General features: G+C 49.8%; 1 protein-coding gene across 1 annotated transcript in view; it reads left to right on the top strand.

Moving 5' to 3' along the window:
- Nucleotides 1–22721, top strand: part of LOC137326800 (coiled-coil domain-containing protein 170-like) — a 106526-nt gene that overhangs the window by 35826 nt on the left and 47979 nt on the right. Inside the window, exons 6-8 of the mRNA XM_067992194.1 lie at nt 2630–2886; nt 3990–4134; nt 19509–19694. Of these exons, the coding sequence (XP_067848295.1) occupies nt 2630–2886; nt 3990–4134; nt 19509–19694 (588 nt within the window). The remainder of the gene's footprint in view (nt 1–2629; nt 2887–3989; nt 4135–19508; nt 19695–22721) is intronic.

The following is a 22721-nucleotide window of genomic DNA, read 5'->3' on the forward strand; positions in this document are numbered from 1 at the left end:
CTTTTCTCTACGTTTCCCGCCCGGCAGCCGGCCATATTCAGAGGCTGTCGGGTGGGTAGACCCCGTGGCACCAGGCCGCGGCCGGTAGCGGACATGGGGTGGGGGGCAATCCCGGGGGGCGGGTGGGGCGATCGCGGGAGTCCGATTGCGAGGGGGGGGAGGGCTGAACTCGGTGGCGGGGGCAATCTTGGTTGGGGGGCGATCGCGATGGGGTCAGACATTGGAGGGGGGAGTTGTACATTGGCGGGGGGGGTCATGTACCCGGGGGAGTTGAAGAGTCCGTAGGGGCGTCGGGCACTGGTGGGGGGTTCTGATCTTGGCGGGGGGGTCCGATCGCGGTGGGTGTGGGGTTGATCGTGGGGGAGTTTACGTGTTTGCTTTGTGGGTCGGGGGGGAATCACTCCTCCTCCTGGCCCACGAGCAGTGCTGGAAAGGCATCTACCTGTTTGAGCTGGCTGCTCTCTCCTCCCTGCAGCTGCCGGGTTTTCTGAGCCCTGGGAAAACTGACCTGCAGGTGTTAAATTTAAAAGAGAGCTAAAATTTGAGGCCTCATTAAAATATTTAAAATTGGGACCCATCTCCAGAAAGCAGGTTAGTCACCCACTCCCTCTACACTGTCCCATCAAACACTCCCAGGGTCAGGTACAGGGTTAGATACAGAGTAAAGCTCCCTCTACACTGTCCCATCAAACACTCCCAGGGCAGGTACAGGGTTAGATACAGAGTAAAGCTCCCTCTACACTGTCCCATCAAACACTCCCTGGGCAGGTACAGCACGGGTTAGATACAGAGTAAAGCTCCCTCTACACTGTCCCATCAAACACTCCCTGGGCAGGTACAGCACGGGTTAGATACAGAGTAAAGCTCCCTCTACACTGTCCCATCAAACACTCCCAGGGCAGGTACAGGGTTAGATACAGAGTAAAGCTCCCTCTACACTGTCCCATCAAACACTCCCTGGGCAGGTACAGGGTTAGATACAGAGTAAAGCTCCCTCTACACTGTCACATCAAACACTCCCAGGGCAGGTACAGCACGGGTTAGATACAGAGTAAAGCTCCTTCTACCCTAACCTTAGAAGAGCATCGATTGGGTCCTTTGGCTAAGCCTTTTCTCTGGGCGATTGTCTCTCCATCTACAGCTATGGTGGGAGTGGAGAGATAAACAGCCTCGAGCTCTTCCACTCAATCTGGATGATCTGTCGGGATTTTACTGCACGATCTTTATTGCTTGTTGCTGTCTGGCACAGAATCACAGCCGAGTGCCGTGCCAGTGGGTTGCCTTTCACTGGAGTGTAATTGAGAGTGTGCCCTTCAAAGCAACAAAGACAAAGATTGCTCTTGAGAGGATGCAGTCGAGACAGAGTGGCCTTTCTTAGATAAACCAGGACGTCTCCATTCCTTTCAAAACCTGCTCCACAGGCCAATCTTAAATCGTAAATCCCAACTGAAACACTCTTGCAGACAGTGAGACCAGGATCAGGGTGGTTTGCCCAGCAACTCCCCATTCAATCCAGACTAAAACAGTAGGAAAGGTTCAATGAGATGAGTAATCCTTATTATGGTCCCCTGCTCTCCTGAAGGTGCTGACTCTCACTGGGGTACAGGTCCCCATCTCTCCTGAAGGTGCTGACTCTCACTGGGGTACAGGTCCCCATCTCTCCTGAAGGTGCTGACTCTCACTGGGGTACAGGTCCCCATCTCTCCTGAAGGTGCTGACTCTTACTGGGGTACAGGTCCCCATCTCTCCTGAAGGTGCTGACTCTCACTGGGGTACAGGTCCCCTCCTCTCCTGAAGGTGCTGACTCTCACTGGGGTACAGGTCCCCTCCTCTCCTGAAGGTACTGACTCTCACTGGGGTACAGGTCCCCTCCTCTCCTGAAGGTGCTGACTCTCACTGGGGTACAGGTCCCCTCCTCTCCTGAAGGTGCTGACTCTCACTGGGGTACAGGTCCCCTCCTCTCCTGAAGGTGCTGACTCTCACTGGGGTACAGGTCCCCTCCTCTCCTGAAGGTGCTGACTCTCACTGGGGTACAGGTCCCCTCCTCTCCTGAAGGTGCTGACTCTCACTGGGGTACAGGTCCCCTCCTCTCCTGAAGATGCTGACTCTCACTGGGGTACAGGTCACTTGTGCCTGTGCTGGCTCTTTGAAAGAGCTATCCAATTAGTCCCACTCCACTGCTCTTTCCTCATAGACCTGCAAATTTTCTCCCTTCAAGTATTTATCCAATTCCCTTAAAATCGCTATATAAATGCAAATTGTTGTCGTTGGTGGTGGGAGATTTATAATTGTTGAGTGGGGCTTGGTTTTAACGCACCCCGATCGCTCTGTTTCATGGTTGAAGTGTAACAAGATGAATGAAGGCAAGTCAGGAAGATCAATAGGCACCAGAAAGCAGGAACTCAAAAGTGTTCTTCAACCACGACATTCCTCACCTTAATGAGAGAAACAAAAAGTCATCGAAATTTACAAAAACACAAAAGAAAGAACCTCCCATTTCAGGACGTCCCAAAGTGCTTCACAGCCAATCAAGTACTTTTTTTTCGTGTAGTCACTGCTGTAATGTATGGAAACTGGATGATTGGCTGGTGTAGGTTGGTTGTTGACTGCTGTTCGATGTGCGGTGCAGGTGAGGGATCTTCAAGAGAGGCTGACGGCCAGAGAGGCTTCATTGCTGCAACTGAGAGGTGAGCTGGAGGATTACAAGGAACACGATGCCCGACAGGCCTCGCTGATCCGGTCTCTGAAAGACCGCATGAGGGAGAGCCAGGAATTCTCAGGCACTACGGCCAGCGAGAAGACCCTGGCAAACTGCAGCATCCGAAGTCTGCAGGATGAGAACCAGGATCTGAAAGAGAGGATATCGGAACTGGAGGAACGACTCAGGTACGCACAGGGGGTCGATATGTCCAAAGGAACCCCAAATTTATTTAGCCCCAGTTACCTCCTCATCGCTCCTGAAGGTGCTGACTCTCACTGGGGTACAGGTCCCCTCCTCTCCTGAAGGTGCTGACTCTCCCTGGGGTACGGGTCCCCTCCTCTCCTGAAGGTGCTGACCCTCACTGGGGTACAGGTCCCCTCCTCTCCTGAAGGTGCTGACTCTCACTGGGGTACAGGTCCTCTCCTCTCCTGAAGGTGCTGACTCTCACTGGGGTACGGGTCCCCTCCTCTCCTGAAGGTGTTGACTCTCACTGGGGTACAGGTCCCCTCCTCTCCTGAAGGTGCTGACTCTCACTGGGGTACAGGTCCCCTCCTCTCCTGAAGGTGTTGACTCTCACTGGGGTACAGGTCCTCTCCTCTCCTGAAGGTGCTGACTCTCACTAGGGTACAGGTCCCCTCCTCTCCTGAAGGTGCTGACTCTCACTGGGGTACAGGTCCCCTCCTCTCCTGAAGGTGCTGACTCTCACTGGGGTACAGGTCCGCTCCTCTCTTGTATTTTTATAACAATGTGGCAGCTTTCATGGTTATTTGTTTCCTTCTGCCAGATTTATTTAATTTATTTTCAGAAGTTGCCATTCTGGGATAGTTAACCCTTGACCTCTGGGTTGCTGGTCCAGTGCTAAAACCATGAGGCTACCTCGGTCTTTTTACCAATCAAAAACCTTTCCTAAAGTTGAAAACCTCTTTACGTGAGATGAGGAGCTGGAATCCCAGCTGATTGGACCCCGTCTTCAGAGCGGGGGCACTGAGGACAATTGCAATACCTCAACTCCTGCCCTAGGGGGCGATCAGCTAACTCAGCACCGAACCTGGGATCTTCCTGCTCCTTTTCCCTTCGCCCTCTCGGTGGATGGGGGAAAACAGGGTTTTAATGACGAAATCTCATCGCTGTTGTTAGAATCTCTGGGAATCGGTGAGATGGAAATGTCAGAACGATTGTAATATTGACGTTCTAAACGGGAATGAGCATATCAATCTGGGCTCCAGTGCCAGCTCCTATTCCCAGGGCATCCTGCCAATGTGACCCAGTTGCTCAATACCCTTCGCAGGCTGCACCTGAGGGTGAGGGAGCAGAGCGACCAGAGGGCAGCAAGTGCGGAGAGGAGACTGACCGCTGGCATCGAGAAGCTTGCCCGAGGCCTGAGTATGGACCCCGAGGGTCAGCGCGATCCCCTCGACTTTCTGACCAGCAAGGTGAGACAGTGTCCCTCACTGCAATGTTTAAAGCCCCAGCCTCGGTCTGGAGCCATTGCCCATCGGAACAGGAGTAGGCCATTCAGCCCCTTGAGCCTGTTCTACCATTCAATTAGATTATGGCTGATCTGTATCCTAACTCTATTTACCCACCTTGCTTCCGTGACCCTTAATACCCTTACCCAACAAAAATCTTTCAATCTCAGTTTTGAAATTTTCAATTGACCCCCAGCATCAAAAGCTTTTTGGGGGAGAGAGTTCCAGATTCCCACTCCCCTTTGAGGGTTAGATAGAGAGAAACATTTTCCACTGGTGGTGGGGTGGGGGGGGGGAGTCTAGGACAAGGGAACATAACCTTAAAATCAGAGCCAGGCCATTCAGGAGAGAAGTTTGGAAACGTTTCTTCATGCAAAGGGTGGTAGAAGTGTGGAGCTCTCTCCCATAAAAAGCAGTAGATGCTAGTTCAATTAATCATTTTAAATCTGAGATTGATGGATTTTTGCTGGCCAAGGGTATTAAGGGATTTAAGAGCCAAGGCGGGGTGGATGGAGTTAGGATACAGATCAGGCATAATCTCATTGAATGGTGGAACAGGCTCGAGGGGCTGAATGGCCTCCTCCTGTTCCTATGTTGCTATGTATATACACGTATACACACATGGATACATACACATACACACACAGATACATGTATAGACACATATACACATACACACACAGATGCATACACATATGTACACATATACACATACATACATACAGATACATATACACGCACACCCAGATACATACATATGCACACATGTATACACATACACGTATATACACAAATATACACACACGTACACACACATTTGTGTGGGGGAGTCCAAAACTAGAGGTCATAAATATAAAATAGTCACTAATAAATCCAATAGAGAATTCAGGAGAAACTTCTTTACCCAGAGAATGGTGAGAATGTGGAACTCACTCCCACAAGGAGTAGTTGAGGTGAATAGTGTAGATGCATTTAAGGGGAAGCTCGATAAACACATGGGGGAGAAAGGAATAGAAGGATATGCTGCTAGGGTGAGATGAAGTAGGGAAAGAGGAGGCTCATGTAGAGCATAAACACCGGGATAGACCTGTGGGGCCGAATGGCCTGTTTCTGTGCTGCAGTTTTGATGTAACTCGATGCAACATACACACACGTATATGCACACATAAATACTCACATAGACACACACATACATTCACATATACACATACATACACAGATACACATATGTGTATATATACACACACGCACAAAAACAGTGACTATACTTCAAAAAGTACTTTATTAGCTGTTAGCAAACAGTGTAAGAACTGTCTTGAAAATGACTTCATGTCAGTTTCTAACACGAGAGATTGGGCAGGATGAGCACTGTGTGGTCATTGTTATTGGCTGCTTGCACCTCTCTGCCAGTCAGAGAGAAAACAGACAGTATATTTGGGAATGTTGTTTGGGGGGGTTACAGTCTGGGAACTGTGCGTCAGTGTCGTAATAAAGGCTGAGTGTGGGACAGACCATGTGATGTGTTTTCTGCTCTCTGCGTTGTTCTGAAAACAACCCAAGTCACAGTTCAGAAAACACTTGCTCACGAAGACAAATCAATTCCAAACTGTTCATATCCACATTCTCTGCTTCATATATTTCTGTTCATTCCAGACCTTTTCCTTTAAACAGTGGTGTTTGGTGACAATATCAAGGTGTTGGAGGAAGGGGTTACTGAGTGACAGTGTGAGGGAGCTGGATTAACATCAGTAGAGATACAGTCAGTGACACAGGGCGCTGGGGGGAGAGGGGTTACTGAGTGACAGTGTGAGGGAGAGGGATTAACATCAGTAGAGATACAGTCAGTAACACAGGGCGCTGGGGGGAGAGGGGTTACTGAGTGACAGTGTGAGGGAGAGGGATTAACATCAGTAGAGATACAGTCAGTGACACAGGGCGCTGGGGGGAGAGGGGTTACTGAGTGACAGTGTGAGGGAGAGGGATTAACATCAATAGAGATACAGTCAGTAACACAGGGCGCTGGGGGGAGAGGGGTTACTGAGTGACAGTGTGAGGGAGAGGGATTAACATCAGTAGAGATACAGTCAGTAACACAGGGCACTGGGGGAGAGGGGTTACTGAGTGACAGTGTGAGGGAGAGGGATTAACATCAGTAGAGATACAGTCAGTGACACAGGACGCTGGGGGTAGAGGGGTTACTGAGTGACAGTGTGAGGGAGAGGGATTAACATCAGTAGAGATACAGTCAGTAACACAGGACGCTGGGGGGAGAGGGGTTATTGAGTGACAGTGTGAGGGAGCTGGATTAACATCAGTAGAGATACAGTCAGTAACACAGGGCGCTGGGGGAGAGGGGTTACTGAGTGACAGTGTGAGGGAGAGGGATTAACATCAGTGGAGATACAGTCAGTGACACAGGGCGCTGGGGGCAGAGGGGTGACTGAGTGACAGTGTGAGGGAGAGGGATTATCATCAGTAGAGATACAGTCAGTAACACAGGGCGCTGGGGGAGGGGTTACTGAGGCTGCCAGCTCTGCTTAAATCTGTTTGGTGATGGGTTCTCCTTGCGTTGCTGTGTGACTTCAGATGTGGAGTCTTTAATCTGTGGAGCCTAGTCAGTACGGTGGGCTATTCTCCGCTTTCTCTCCTTTGTCAGTGCTCCCGTTTGTACAATCCATTACTGGATTGACACACTGAGTGGTAAGCGTAGAGATTACATGCGTATTAGAGGGGCTAACAGGTGAATCAGCGACAATCTAAGTCCCAGCAGGGGACCTGTGTGTCCCTTTGAAGACAGTAATGAAACTGGGAGAAAAAAATGACTGTTCATTTAACTTATCATCAGTGCACGGAGGGCCATTGGAAACCCTGAGTGACATTGCCAGTTTGGTGATGATTGGTTCTGAATTAGCCGCACTTTCATGCTGTAGGAATCAGTGAGAGATGTGGAAATAGAATGTTAGAATGATACAGCACAGAAGGAGGCCATTTGGCCCATCATGCCTGTGCCGGCTCTTTGAAAAAGCTATCCAATTAGTCCCACTCTCCTCCTCTTTCCCCGTAGCCCTGTAAATTTCTCCCATTCGAGTATTTATCCAATTCCCTTTTGAAAGTTATTATTGAATCTGCTTCCACCGCCCTTTCAGGCAGTGAATTACAGATCATCACAACTCGCTGCGTGAAAAAACACAGACTCATTTCACGTGGGATGCTCACGGCCAGGAGTAAGAGAGAGAGAGAGAGAGATAAAATCTCCATCTCATCTGTCTGGGCTGGATTTCGAAGCCAGGTTCCAGAGGTGAGAGGTCATTGCCTAATCCATTGCAATACCCAGACATTGCTGTGCTGAGCGAGTTACATAGACTAGGCTTGTATTCCCTTGAGTTCAGGAGGTTGATGGGTGATCTGATCGAGGTCTTTAAAATGATAAAGAGATTCGATAGCTTACATCATAAGAAACTATTTCCTCTGACGGGGGAGTACAGAGCAAGGGGGCATAATCTTAAAATTACAGCTAGGCCGTCCAGGAGTGAAATCAGGAAGCACTTCTTCACACAAACGGTAGTAGAAATCTGGAACTCTCTTCCCCCAAAAGGCTGTGGATCCAGGGGGTCAATTGAAATTTTCAAGACTGAGATTTTTAAAAATTCGTTCATGGGATGTGGGCATCGCTGGCGAGGCCGGCATTTATTGCCCATCCCTAATTGTCCTTGAGAAGGTGGTGGTGAGCCGCCTTCTTGAACCGCTGCAGTCCGTGTGGTGACGGTTCTCCCACAGTGCTGTTAGGGAGGGAGTTCCAGGATTTTGACCCAGCGACGATGAAGGAACGGCCGATATATTTCCAAGTCGGGACGGTGTGTGACTTGGAGGGGAACGTGCAGGTGGTGTTGTTCCCATGTGCCTGCTGCTCTTGTCCTTCTAGGTGGTAGAGGTCGCGGGTTTGGGAGGTGCTGTCGAAGAAGCCTTGGCGAGTTGCTGCAGTGCATCCTGTGGATGGTACACACTGCAGCCACGGTGCGCCGGTGGTGAAGGGAGTGAATGTTTAGGGTGGTGGATGGGGTGCCAATCAAACGGGCTGCCTTGTCCTGGATGGTGTCGAGCTTCTTGAGTGTTGTTGGAGCTGCACTCATCCATGCAAGTGGAGAGTATTCCATCACACTCCTGACTTGTGCCTTGTAGATGGTGGAAAGGCTTAGGGGAGTCAGGAGGTGAGTCACTCACTGCAGAAAACCCAGCCTCTGACCTGCTCTTGTACCCATAGTATTTATGTGGCTGGTCCAGTTAAGTTTCTGGTCAATGGTGACCCCCAGGATGTTGATGGTGGGGGATTCGGCGATGGTAATGCCGCTGAATGTCAAGGGGAGGTGGTTAGACTCTCTCTTGTTGGAGATGGTCATTGCCTGGCACTTGTCTGGCACGAATGTTACTTGCCACATATCAGCCCAAGCCTGGATGTTGTCCAGTTCGTGCTGCGTGCAGGCTCGGACTGCTTCATTACCTGAGGTGTTACAAATGGAACTGAACACTGTGCAATCATCAGCGAACATCCCCATTTCTGACCTTATGATGGAGGGAAGGTCATTGATGAAGCAGCTGAAGGTGATTGGGCCTAGGACACTGCCCTGAGGAACTCCTGCAGCAATGCCCTGGGGCTGAGATGATTGGCCTTCAACAACCACTACTATCTTCCTTTGTGCTAGGTATGACTCCAGCCACTGGAGAGTTTTCCCCCTGATTCCCATTGACTTCAATTTTACTAGCGCTCCTTGGTGCCACACTCGGTCAAATGCTACCTTGATGTCAAGGGTGGTCACTCTCACCTCACCTCTGGAATTCAGCTCCTTTGTCCATGTTTGGACCAAGGCTGTAATGAGGTCTGGAGCCGAGTGGTCCTGGCGGAACCCAAACTGAGCATCGGTGAGCAGGTTATTGGTGAGTAAGTGCTGCTTGATAGCACTGTCGACGACACCTTCCATCACTTTGCTGATGATTGAGAGTTGACTGATGGTGCGTTAATTGGCCGGATTGGATTTGTCCTGCTTTTTGTGGACAGGATATACCTGGGCAATTTTCCACATTGTCAGGTAGATGCCAGTGTTGTAGCTGTACTGGAACAGCTTGGCTAGAGGGGCAGCTAGTTCTGGAGCACAAGTCTTCAGCACTACAGCCGGGATGTTGTCGGGGCCCATAGCCTTTGCTGTATCCGGTGCACTCAGCCATTTCTTGATATCACGTGGAGTGAATCAAATTGGCTGAAGACTGGCTTCTGTGATGGTGGGGATATCGGGAGGAGGCCGAGATGGATCATCTTCTCGGCATTTCTGGCTGAAGATGGTTGCAAACGCTTCAGTCTTATCTTTTGCACTCACGTGCTGGACTCCGCCATCATTGAGGATGGGGATGTATGCAGAGCCTCCTCCTCCCGTTAGTTGTTTAATTGTCCACCACCATTCACGACTGGATGTGGCAGGACTGCAGAGCTTTGATCTGATCCGTTGGTTGTGGAATCGCTTAGCTCTGTCTATAGCCTGTTGCTTCCGCTGTCCTGAGTTGTAGCTTCACCAGGTTGGCACCTCATTTTTAGGTGCGCCTGGTGCTGCTCCTGGCATGCTCTTCTACACTCCTCTTTGAACCAGGGTTGACACCCTGGCTTGTTGGTAATGGTAGAGTGAGGAATATGCCGGGCCATGAGGTTACAGATTGTGCTGGAATACAATTCTGCTGCTGCTGATGGCCCACAGCGCCTCATGGATGCCCAGTTTTGAGCTGCTAGATCTGTTTTGAATCTAACCCATTTAGCACGGTGGTAGTGCCACACAACACGTTGGATGGTGTCCTCAGTGTGAAGACGGGACTTTGTTTCCACGAGGACTGTGCAGTGGTCACTCCTACCAATACTGTCATGGACAGATGCAACTGCGATGGGTACATTGGTGAGGACGAGGTCAAGTAAGTTTTTCCCTCGTGTTGGTTCGCTCACCACCTGCCGCAGGCCCAGTCTGGCAGCTATGTCCTTCAGGTCTCCCAATTTTGGCACAAGTCCCCAGATGTTAGTGAGGAGGACTTTGCAGGGTCGACTGGGCTTGGTGTTTTGCCGTTGTCGTGTCCGGTGCCTAGTGGTCCGATGCCGGGTGGTCTGTCCGGTTTTATTCTTATTATGACTTTTTGTAGCGAGATTGTACAACTGAGTGGCTTGCTAGGCCATTTCAGAGGTCGATTAAGAATCAACCACATTACTGATTGATAGATTTTTGTTGGGTATCAAGGGATATGGAGCAAAAGTGGGTAAATGGAGTTCAGGTACAGATGAGCCAGGATCGAGGGGCTGAATGGCCTCCTCCTGTTCTTAAGTTGGAGAAGCACCTGCTGAAAAATTTGATAGAGGGCAGGAGCAGTCTCGAAGGATATAATGTTTTGTGGACTGGGACACTCCCCCCTGATGGATTGCAGTGGTCTATTCCAGTGCTGTACATTTCCATGTTCCTATGTATTTATAGCCCATTTATATTGTGCTGGGACCGTTTGTATTTACGTTCAGCCACTTTGCACTGTGGTGTAAACGCTACCGTTTAGCCCGTTAGGTGTAGAGTTTTGCAAGACATGATCGCCTATCAGGGATCCGGATGTGGAGGTTGGTAGGGCGTACATGATTTTCCATCCATTTACTTTCGCGGTGGGAAAGACGGGCGGGCTGCAGATTGGGTGCGCTGCTCCCAAGCCCAAATTGCTGATGTGCGTTTCCACTGTGCGAAGTCCAGTGCCGGGAGTGCCGAAAATGTGCCCGTGCAAAGCAGAATCAGAGTCCGAGGCAACGCTGGGACATCTCCACCAACTACAAGGCACCAGTCAGGAGTGTGATGGAATACTCTCCACTTGCCTGGATGAGTGCAGCTGCGACAACACTCAAGAAGTTCAGGACAAAGCAGCCCGCTTGATTGGCACCCAATCCACCACCCTAAACGTTCACTCCCTTCACCACCGGCGCACTGTGGCTGCAGTGTGTACCATCCACAGGATGCACTGCAGCAACTCGCCAAGGCTTCTTCGACAGCACCTCCCAACCTCTCGACCTCCACCATCAGGAAGGACAAGAGCAGCAGGAGCATGGGAACCACACCACCTGCACGTTCCCCTCCAAGTCACACACCATCCCGACTTGGAAACATATCGGCCGTTCCTTCATCGTCGCTGGGTCAAAATCCTGGAAGTCCCTTCCTAACAGCACTGTGGGAGAACCTTCACCACACGGACTGCAGCGGTTCAAGAAGGCGGCTCACCACCACCTTCTCAAGGGCAATTAGGGGATGGGCAATAAATGCCGAACTTGCCATCGATGCCCACATCCCGAGAATTAATTTTTAAAATCGCATTCCTGTCCCTTCGACTCCGGCTGCCCTTTGTCAACATCCCGGCTGTAGTGCTGAAGACTTGTGCTCCAGAACTAGCTGCGCCTCTAGCCAAGCTGTTCCAGTACAGCTACATCACTGGCATCTACCCGACAATGTGGAAAATTGCCCAGGTATGTCTTGTCCACAAAAAGCAGGACAAATCCAATCCGGCCAATTACCGCCCCATCAGTCTACTCTCAATCATCAAAGTGATGGAAGGTGTCGTCAACAGTGCTATCAAGCGGCACTTACTCACCAATAACCTGCTCATCAATGCTCAGTTTGGGTTCCACCAGGACCACTCGGCTCCAGACCTCATTACAGCCCTGGTCCAAACATGGACAAAAGAGCTGAATTACACAGGTGAGGTGAGAGTGACTGCCCTTGACATCAAGGCAGCATTTGACCGAGTGTGGCACCAAGGAGCCCTAGTAAAATTGAAGTCAATGGGAATCAGAGGGAAAACTCTCCAGTGGCTGGAGTCATACCTAGCACAAAGGAAGATGGTAGTGGTTGTTGAAGGCCAATCATCTCAGCCCCAGGACATTGCTGCAGGAGTTCCTCAGGGCAGTGTCCCAGGCCCAACCATCTTCAGCTGCTTCATCAATGACCTTCCCTCCATCATAAGGTCAGAAATGGGGATGTTCGCTGATGATTTCACAGTGTTCAGTTCCATTCGCAACCCCTCAGATAATGAAGCAGTTCATGCCCGCATGCAGCAAGACCTGGACAACATCCAGGCTTGGGCTCATAAGTGGTAAGTAACATTCGCACCAGACAAGTGCCAGGCAATGACCATCTCCAACAAGAGAGTGTCTGACCACCACCCCTTGACATTCAACGACATTACCATTGCCGAATCCCCCGCCATCAACATCCTGGGGGTCACCATTGACCAGAAACTTAACTGGACCACAAGAGCAGGTCTTCTGCTGCGAATGACTCACCTCCTGACTCCCCTAAGCCTTACCACCATCCACAAGGCACAAGTCAGGAGTGTGATGGAATACTCTCCACTTGCCTGGATGAGTGCAGCTCCAACAATACTGAAGAAGCTCGACACCATCCAGGACAAAGCAGCCCTCTTGATTGGCACCCCATCCACCACCCTAAACATTCACTCCCTTCACCACCAGCGCACCATGGCTGCAGTGTGTACCATCCACAGGATGCACTGCAGCAACTCGCCAAGGCTTCTTCAACAGCACCTCCCAAACCCACGACCTCTACCACCTAGAAGGACAAAGGCAGCAGGCACATGGGAACAACACCACCTGCACGTTCCCCTCCAAGTCACTCACCATCCTCACTTGGAAATATATCGCCGTTCCTTCATCGTCGCTGGGTCAAAATCCTTGAACTCCCTTCCTAACAGCACTGTGGGAGAACCGTCACCACACGGACTGCAGCGGTTCAAGAAGGCGGCTCACCACCACCTTCTCAAGGGCAATTAGGGATGGGCAATAAATGCTGGCCTCGCCAGCGACGCCCACATCCCATGAACAAATAAGAAACAAATTGCCGTAAGCAGCAGTGTAGAAAGAACATGTGACCCACACACGGTCATGTCCTCAAACCCAGCATTTCTTTATTTAAAAAAAAAGTGATCATATCCCTTAGCCACAAAATGGTTGCTCGTGGAGAGAGCGGAGGTTTTCATGAAGATTGAAGCCAGCAGCTGGAGCTTCTGATTTTCCCAGCTCGCCAACATCTTGAGACAGTTATAAAATCAAATATCTTAAGTGAAACAATAAGGGGTTCACTGAGCAGGGAGTAAGTGGAGGGCGTGTGAGGAATGTGGAGTTGTCATTGATCATCAAGTTTCTGGCACACTTGAAAGGGAAATTAGCAAACTTGCATAATCCGTCAGAGTGCTTCAAATCAGCATCTGAACGAAGCTTTTCCTCAGGAACCCGACTGAAGGAGTCCAGAGTCTGCTCTCGATTTCAGCTTCAAAGTTCTCATCCTTGTTTTCGAATCCCTCCGTGGCCTCCCTGTCTCTGTAACCTCCTCCAGCCCTGCAACCCTCCGAGATCTCTGCGCTCCTCCAATTCTGGCCTCTTGCGCATCCCCGATTTTAATCGCTCCACCATTGACGGCCGTGTCTTCAGCTGCCTCGGCCCTAAGCTCTGTAATTCCCTCCCTGAACCTCCCTCCGCCTCTCCGCCTCTCTCTCTCCTCCTCCTTAAAGTCGCTCCTTAAAACCTACCACTTTGATCAAGCTTTTGGTCACCTGTCCCAATATCTCCTTATGTGGCTCGGTGTCAAATTTTTGTCTGATTTACGCTCCTGTGAAGCGCCTTGGGACGTTTCACTACATGAAAGGTGCTATATAAATGCAAGTTGTTGTTGTTGAGAGCTCTGCCAGTGTCACTGGTGAAAGTCTCCCCTCCCCCTCTTCCCCCCCACCCGCCGTGGCGTTTGACCCGGGGCACAGTTAGTCCAGGTCACGGTGGTGAAGCGGCCGGTTAGCCTCATTGCCGGTTAGCCTCATTCTCCATTGCTGATGCTTCCCATTTCAGGTGAAGTTACCGTCGAGAATCTAACTCTGTGAGTCATAATAGACCAGGGTCGTCATTCGCAATTTATACACTGGACCCAATTCGATATCCTAGCACTTGGCGTGGGACACAGTTATTAAAATAGAATAAATAAAGATAAACCATGCTGGTACTTACTTACATTTAGATTTGATTTAGATTTATTTAAGGATTTGGGACACAATCTTAAAATTAGAGCTAGGCTGTTCAGGAGTGAAATCAGGAAGCACTCTTTCACACAAAGGGTAGAGGAAATCTGGAATTCTCTCCCTGAAAAAGGCTGTGGGTGCTGGGGGGGTCAGTTGAAACTTTCGAGACTGAGATTGAAAGATTTTTGTTGGGTAAGGGTGTCAAGGGATATGGAGCAAAGGCGGGTAAATGGAGTTGAGGTGCAGATCAGCTGTGATCTGACTGAATGGCGGAACAGGCTCGATGGGGCTGAATGGCCTCCTCCTGTTCCTCCTATTCACTGCCGCTGCTGCTCCTGGCACCTCTTGGCCTGATCCATTGTACCAGCATTTGGAACGATGACTGGGCTGAGGCCCGTCTTGAGTCCCGAGGTCAGGTTTATGTCACAAAGTTGAGAATGTGGTTTAGACTTGTTGACGTCCGTGAGGGAGAATACTCGTTCACACGTGTACGTGGTCCCAAACATGAAAAGAATTATCACCACAAAGGACTTCAGTTTGGGATAATTTGGTGCCAGGTGTTGATGAGACTTGGTAACGCCAATATTGCAAAACTTATCCTTCAACAATATCTTCCTATTTTTTTGGATTGCTCTTGCAGAGAGCTGGCAAGGACTCGATGGGCCAAAATGGCCTCCTTCCGTGCTGCAACCGTTCTATGATTCTATAACAAGCGTGTCGCGCACTGTGGTTCAATAACTACCATTTGGAACTCCTCCGATGTATCATGGACAGTGACAGAAAATGGTGTGCTGGAAATGTCAGACACTCCTTCATGGTTCCTGAAGTCAGAGGGGGTGAAATCGGTCTTCGTTGATAGAGTGAGACGTGCGATAGTGAATCGGCGGCCCCGTTGCACACCGTAACCATTGACGGAAAACAAAAATCGGGCATGGCGCAATGTCCCCTCCAGTTTTTTTTGGCCGTGTGCGGAATGAGTTTGAGTTTGTGCACCGATATAAAGATTGTGTGCACCACTGTAAAAAATATCACAACTTCGATTAGAACATCTTTTTAGAAAACATTATTCATGTTAAATAACAAACAGAGCAAACGGATAATTGTAACAATTTAATGTTATATTGGCTGATAAATTCACATAATTTATGAAATGGGTTTCTTAAGTTGGACTAGGATTGAGCAGACCAGTCTGGTTATATTTTATTAAAAATTATCTGATGGGAACGATTCCAGTCAGCTTTTTGTTGAATCAGTTTAATGACTATGATTCAAACAGAAATAAATCGTGCGCAATCAGAATTTTTAAATTGAGTCAGAAATACAAAACAGCTGTCAAATCAGTCAGTGTGAATCTGGGGATAGGGAACAGTTTAATTAAACATAAGCAATAGGAGCAGGAGTAGGCCATACTGCCCCTCGAGCCTGTTCCGCCATTCAATCGGTTCATGGCTGATCTTCGACCTCAACTCCACTTTCCTGCCCGATCCCCGTATCCCTTGATTCCCCTAGAGTCCAAAAATCTATATCTCAGCCTTGAATATATTCAATGACTGAGCATCCACAGCCCTCTGGGGTAGAGAATTCCAAAAGTTCACAACCCTCTGCGTGAAGAAATTCCTCCTCATCTTAGTCTTAAATGACCGCCCCATTATTCTGCGACTATGCCCCTTAGTTCTCGACTCTCCAGCCAAGGGAAACAACGTCCCAGCATCTACCCTGCCAAGCCCCCTCAGAATCTTATATGTTTCAATGAGATTATCTCTCATTCTTCTGAACTCCAGAGAGTATAGACCCATTCTACTCAATCTCTCCTCATAGGACAATCCTCTCATCCCAGGAATCAATCTGGTGAACCTTCACTGCACTGCCTCCAAGGAAAGTATATCCTTCCTTAGATAAGGAGACCAAAACTGTAGACAGTACTCCTGGTGATGCCTCACCAAAGCCCTGTGCAACTGTAGTAAGACTTCCTCACTCTGGTACTCCAACCCCCTTGCAATAAAAGCCAAACATGCCATTTGCTTTCCTAATTGCTTGCTGTACCTGCATGCTAACTTTTTGTGTTTCTTGTACGAGGACACCCAAATCTCTCTGAACACCAACATTTAATAGTTTCTCACCATTTAAAAAAATTCTGTTTTTCTATTCTTCCCACCAAAGTGAATAACCTCATATTTCCCCACATTTTGGTTTTATTAACTAATTAATTTATCTAGTTTAAGTTATTGATTTAAGCTCTTAGTTAATCACCTGCCCTGACTTAGAGAGAGAAAAAAAGTGACACTGTGGAAGTGCATGAAGGGATACTTGACCAGATTATGTTTGGGTGTTAATGCATTGTATAGTGTAAGTTTTGACAACGCTCACCAATCAATCACCCACCTGTGACGTCACTTCTTCAATTTCTGCCTGTGTGAGTTGACGCCAACTGTGTAAAAACCGTGTGTACCCTCTCCCCTCGCTCCCCTCCGCTCTCGGACCCTCTGACCGCGTGTACCCTCTCCCCTCGCTCCTCTCCGCTCTCGGGCCCTCTGACCGCGTGTACCCTCTCCCCTCGCTCCTCTCCGCTCTCGGGCCCTCTGACCACGTGTACCCTCTCCCCTCGCTCCTCTCCGCTCTCGGGCCCTCTGACCGCGTGTACCCTCTCCCCTCGCTCCTCTCCGCTCTCGGGCCCTCTGACCGCGTGTACCCTCTTCCCTCGCTCCCCTCTGCTCTCGGGCTCTCTGACCGCGTGTACCCTCTCCCCTCGCTCCTCTCCGCTCTCGGACCCTCTGACCGCGTGTACCCTCTCCCCTCGCTCCCCTCCGCTCTCGGACCCTCTGACCGCGTGTACCCTCTCCCCTCGCTCCTCTCCGCTCTCGGGCCCTCTGACCGCGTGTACCCTCTCCCCTCGCTCCTCTCCGCTCTCGGACCCTCTGACCGCGTGTACCCTCTCCCCTCGCTCCCCTCCGCTCTCGGACCCTCTGACCGCGTGTACCCTCTCCCCTCGCTCCCCTCCGCTCTCTGGCCCTCTGACCGCGTGTACCCTCTCCCCTCGCTCCCCTCCGCTCTCGGGCCCTCTGACCGCGTGTACCCTCTCCCCTCGCTCCTCTCCGCTCTCGGGCCCTCTGACCGCGTGTACCCTCTCCCCTCGCTCCACTCCGCTCTCGGGCCCTCTGACCGCGTGTACCCTCTCCCCTCGCTCCTCTCCGCTCTCGGGCCCTCCGACCGTGTGTACCCTCTCCCCTCGCTCCACTCCGCTCTCGGACCCTCTGACCGCGTGTACCCTCTCCCCTCGCTCCCCTCCGCTCTCGGACCCTCTGACCGCGTGTACCCTCTCCCCTCGCTCCACTCCGCTCTCGGGCCCTCTGACCGCGTGTACCCTCTCCCCTCGCTCCCCTCCGCTCTCGGACCCTCTGACCGGGTGTACCCTCTCCCCTCGCTCCCCTCTGCTCTCGGGCCTTCTGCTAACCGTACTTTTTATTCTGGCCGTGCACGTACGGAGTGCCAAAGTGCGTGGCGTTCAACAGACTGCTGCGCGGTCGCGAACGTACGCAGCTTACAGGGAACGGTGGCATGGCGTCAAGCGGGTGGGAGTATGACGGGCGGGGAGTATAACGGGGGGAGTATAACGGGGGTGTATAACGGGGGTGTATAACGGGGGGAGTATAACGGGCGGGGAGTATAACGGGGGGAGTATAACGGGGGGTGTATAACGGGCAAGGAGTATAACGGGGGTGTGTAACGGGGGGAGTATAACGGGCGGGGAGTATAACGGGGGGAGTATAACGGAGGGGGGTGTATACCGGGTGTGTGTATGATGGGCGGGTCTATAACGGGGGGGTGAATGATGGGCGGGTCTATAGTGGGTGGTGTATAATGGGCGGGTCTATAGTGGGTGGTGTATAATGGGCGGGTCTATAGCGGGTGGTGTATAATGGGCGGGTGTACAGCAGGTGGTGTATAATGGGCGGGTCTATAGCGGGTGGTGTATAATGGGCGGGTCTATAGCGGGTGGTGTATAATGGGCGGGTCTATAGCGGGTGGTGTATAATGGGCGGGTCTATAGCGGGTGGTGTATAATGGGCGGGTCTATAGCGGGTGGTGTATAATGGGCGGGTCTATAGTGGGTGGTGTATAATGGGCGGGTCTATAGTGGGTGGTGTATAATGGGCGGGTCTATAGTGGGTGGTGTATAATGGGCGGGTCTATAGTGGGTGGTGTATAATGGGCGGGTCTATAGTGGGTGGTGTATAATGGGCGGGTCTATAGTGGGTGGTGTATAATGGGCGGGAATATAACAGGCGTTCAATCCGTTCCCGCCAGGTTTTCACCTCTGTCAAATGTGAACAATCCCTCCAGTATTATCAGGGCCCCTGATTTTCAGCGACTGATTTCGTCCAATTGTAATTTTATTACATTTTCTGGGACTCTTATGTAATGGTGTAGTCCATGTTTCCATGAAAACTGCATCACTCAACTTGTCTAGTAATCCAGGTTCCTTTACGTAAATACACAATTTTTGTCTCACCTTTTTTTAAAGCACAGGTTACACAACAAACTCTTCCCCAACATTTGGTATATTGGAGGTACATTGCTGTGTTATTGTACCAGGCCCTTGATGCAGTAGATTCGTGAGCTGCAATCCCGAGCCTCTTGTCAGACTGCTTTGCGGAACATTATTGACAGTGGCCCCCAGACCTGCAATTTTGTGAGGCAGCCCCCACCCCATTCACGGGAGTTAGTTTACTCCGCCAACGTAACCCACCCCCTCCCGCTTACATAATGTATGTGGGCTGCCAAGCTCCTCCCTCCAGAAGTGTTCCTTGTCCTCACTGCTCCCCGGCAGAGCCTCCAATCGCTCCTCACTGCCGAAACTCTTCTGCACGGCTTCCCCCCCCCGCCCTGTTCTCTCTCCCCCCCCCTCCCAGCTATTCCTCTCATCCGCTACCCCCTCCAATCTGCCTCTCACCCCACTCCTCCCTAACCTCTCCCTTCCTTTCCTCTCTCTGTCTCTCCCCTACCCTGGTCCGTTTATCCCCCTTCTCTCCAACCCTGAAAACTACACTTGGCCGTGACTTCCTGTGAGCAGTTCCATGGGCGATTGACTGGCCCATTATAAATATTATTTGTTTCACGCCCGATTCAGATCCCGAGGTTGGGAGTTTGCCCTGAAATACACAGGCACGTTGGGGGCTGGTTTGAGAGGCTCAAAGGTATTTTTGGGTTTGTGAGCTGGGCTGGTGTTCTGAATGAATCATGTGGGTGTTCGTTGAATCCAGGCGTCTGAGCTGTTCCAGGAGCACCTCTTGTGGGAGAGGAAGATAGCCACGCTGGAGGAAGCTTTGGTCAATCAGGAGCTGGAGTTCAAGGCCGGCCGCCAGACGCTAATGAAGCTGGTGTTGGAAACGGGGAAAGCTCAGCAGACAGCAGCTTCATTCAGTGAGGAGATGAAAGCTGTCGGAGAGGTAAAAGGTCACGGCGTTTTATTAATTTATTCATTCTCAGGATGTGGGCGCCGCTGGCAAGACCGGTAATTATCGCTCGTCCCTAGGTGCCCTGATAAGGTGGTGGTGAGCCGCCTTCTTGAACTGTTGGTAGCGGGTTTGATACAAACTGAGTGTCTTGCTTGGCCACTTCAGAGGGCAGTTAAGAGTCAACCACGCTGGCGTGGGACTGGAGTCACATATAGGCCCAGACTGGGTAAGGACGGCAGGTTTCCTTCCCTAAAGGACATTAGTGAACCAGTTGGGTTTTTACGACAATCCGACAGCTTCATGGTCACTTCTACTGATCCCAGATTTTTATATTTCCAGATTTTTTAAACTGAATTCAAATTCTCAAACTGCCCTCGGTGGGATTTGAACTCACGTTCTCTGGGTTATTAGTTCAAGCCTCTGGATTACCAATGCAGTAACTTAATCACGACACTACCATACCACTCCTGTGTGTTAAAGTCTTTGCAGAATTCAGCAAAATTGTCACGTGTTCTTGTCCTATGGGAGATTACACATCAATCCTTTACATCATGGTCTGTTGTTTACTCTCAGGATCTTGCCGTCGCTGGCAGGGCCGGCATTTATTGCCCATCCCTAGTTGCCCCTTGAGAAGGTGGTGGTGAGCCGCCTTCTTGAACTGCTGCAGTCCGTGTGGTGAAGGTGATCGTCGGGATGTTGACCCAACAAGGGGAGTGGGACTCATTGGATTGCTCTACCAAAGAGCCGGCACAGGCACGATGGGCCAAATGGCCTCCTTCTGTGCTGTATCATATTACGAATGACTTAGAGGGGATCTCGGAGGTGATGGTGTTCCCATCATACTGCTGCTCTTGTCCTTCTTAGTGGTTGAGATCATGGGGCTAGGAAGTGAGCTTGGACTTTCAGGCATGTCCCAAAATGCTTCACACAATTGAAGGGCAAAGATTGTTGTTATGTAGGAATAAAAAGGACACCCACTTTGCACAATCCATAAGAACATAAGAAATAGGAATAGGAGTAGGCCATATGGCCCCTCGAGCCTGCTCCGCCATTCAATAAGATCATGGCTGATCTTCGACCTCAACTCCACTTTCCTGTTCTATCCTGTCCTGTCCTTTCTAGAAGTAAAGGGAATTAGGGGTTACGGGGAGTGGGGAGGAAATTGGACATGAATTTAAATTTGAGGTTAGGATCAGATCATATTGAATGGCGGAGCAGGCTCGAGGGACCGATTGGCCTACTCCTGCTCCTATTTCTTATGTTCTTATCCCCATACCCCTTGATTCCCCTAGTGTCCAAAAATCTATTGATCTCAGTCTTGAACATAGTCAACGACTGAGCATCCACTGCCCTCTTGGGTAGAGAATTCCAAAGATTCACGACCCTCTGCATGAAGAAATTTTTCCTGATCTTGGTCCTAAATGGCGACCCTTATCTTGAGTCTATGTCCCCTATTTCTAGACTCTCCAGCCAGGGGAAACAGTCTATCAGCATCTACCCTGTCAAGCCCTCTAAGAATTTTATATGTTTCAATGAGATCACCTCTCATTCTTCTAAACTCCAGAAAATATAGGCCCATTCTACTCAATCTCTCCTCATAGGACAACCCTCTCATCCCAGGAATCAATCTAGTGAACCTTCATTGCACCCCCTCTAAGGTAAGTATATCCTTCCTTAGGTAAGGAGACCAAATCTGTACACAGTACTCCAGGTGAGGTCTCACCTGAGCCCTATATAATTGCAGCAAGACTTCCCTACTCTTGTACTCCAACCCCCCTTGCAATAAAGGTCAACATTCCATTTGCCTTCTTAAATGCTTGCTGTACCTGCATGTTAACTTTCTGTGTTTCGTGTACAAGGACACCCAAATCCCTCTGAACACCAACATTTAATAATTTGTCACCATTTAAAAAATATTCTGTTTTTCTATTCTTGCTACCAAAGTGAATAACCTCACATTTCCCCACATTATACTCCATCTGCCACCTTCTTGCCCACTCACTTAACCTGTCTATATCCCTTTGTAAACTCTTTGTGTCCTCCTCACAGATTACTTTCCCACCTAGTTTTGTATCATCAGCAAACTTGGATACATTACACTCGGTCCCTTCATCTAAGTCATTAATATAGATTGTAAATAGCTGAGGCCCAAGCACTGATCCTTGCTGCACCCCACTAGTTACAACCTGCCAACCTGAAAATGACCCGTTTATTCCTACTCTCTGTTTTCTGTCCGTTAACCAATCCTCAATCTGTGCTAATATATTACCCACAATCCCATGAGCCCTAATCTTGTGTAACAACCTTTTATGTGGCACCTTATCGAATGCCTTTTGAAAATCCAAATATACAACATCCACTGGTTCCCCTTTATCTGCTCTGCTAGTTACACCCTCAGAAAAACTCTTAATAAATTTGTCAAACACGTTTTTCCCTTTCATAAAACCGTGTTGACTCTGCCTAATCATGTTATGATTTTCTAATTGCCGTTACTACATCCTTAATAATGGATTCCAGCATTTTCCTGACGACTGATGTCAGACTAACTGGCCTGTCGTTCCCTGTTTTCTCTCTCCCTCCATTCCTGAATAGTGGGATAATGTTTACTACCTTCCAATCCACTGGGACCGTTCTAGAATCTAGGGAATTTTGGAAGATCACAACCACTATCTCTGCAGCCACCTCTTTTAGAACCCTCGGATGTAGGCCATCAGGTCCAGGGGATTTGTCGGCTTTTAGTCCCATTAATTTCTCTAGTACTTTTTCTTTACTAATATTAATTACTTTAAGTTTCTCACTCTCATTAGACCCTTGGTTCCCCACTATTTCTGGTATGTTTTTTGTGTCTTCTACTGTGAAGACAGATACAAAATATTTGTTTAATGTCTCTGCCATTTTACAATGTTGCCCATCCAAGATCCCACAAACAGTTATGAGACTCATGGCCAGTTATCCTGTTTCTGAAGTTGTTGGTAACGGAGGGATGTTGGCCACGACATCAGGAGAACTCCCGTTCTT

The sequence above is a fragment of the Heptranchias perlo genome, chromosome 10 (genome assembly GCF_035084215.1).
Source record: "Heptranchias perlo isolate sHepPer1 chromosome 10, sHepPer1.hap1, whole genome shotgun sequence".
Taxonomy (NCBI): domain Eukaryota; kingdom Metazoa; phylum Chordata; class Chondrichthyes; order Hexanchiformes; family Hexanchidae; genus Heptranchias; species Heptranchias perlo.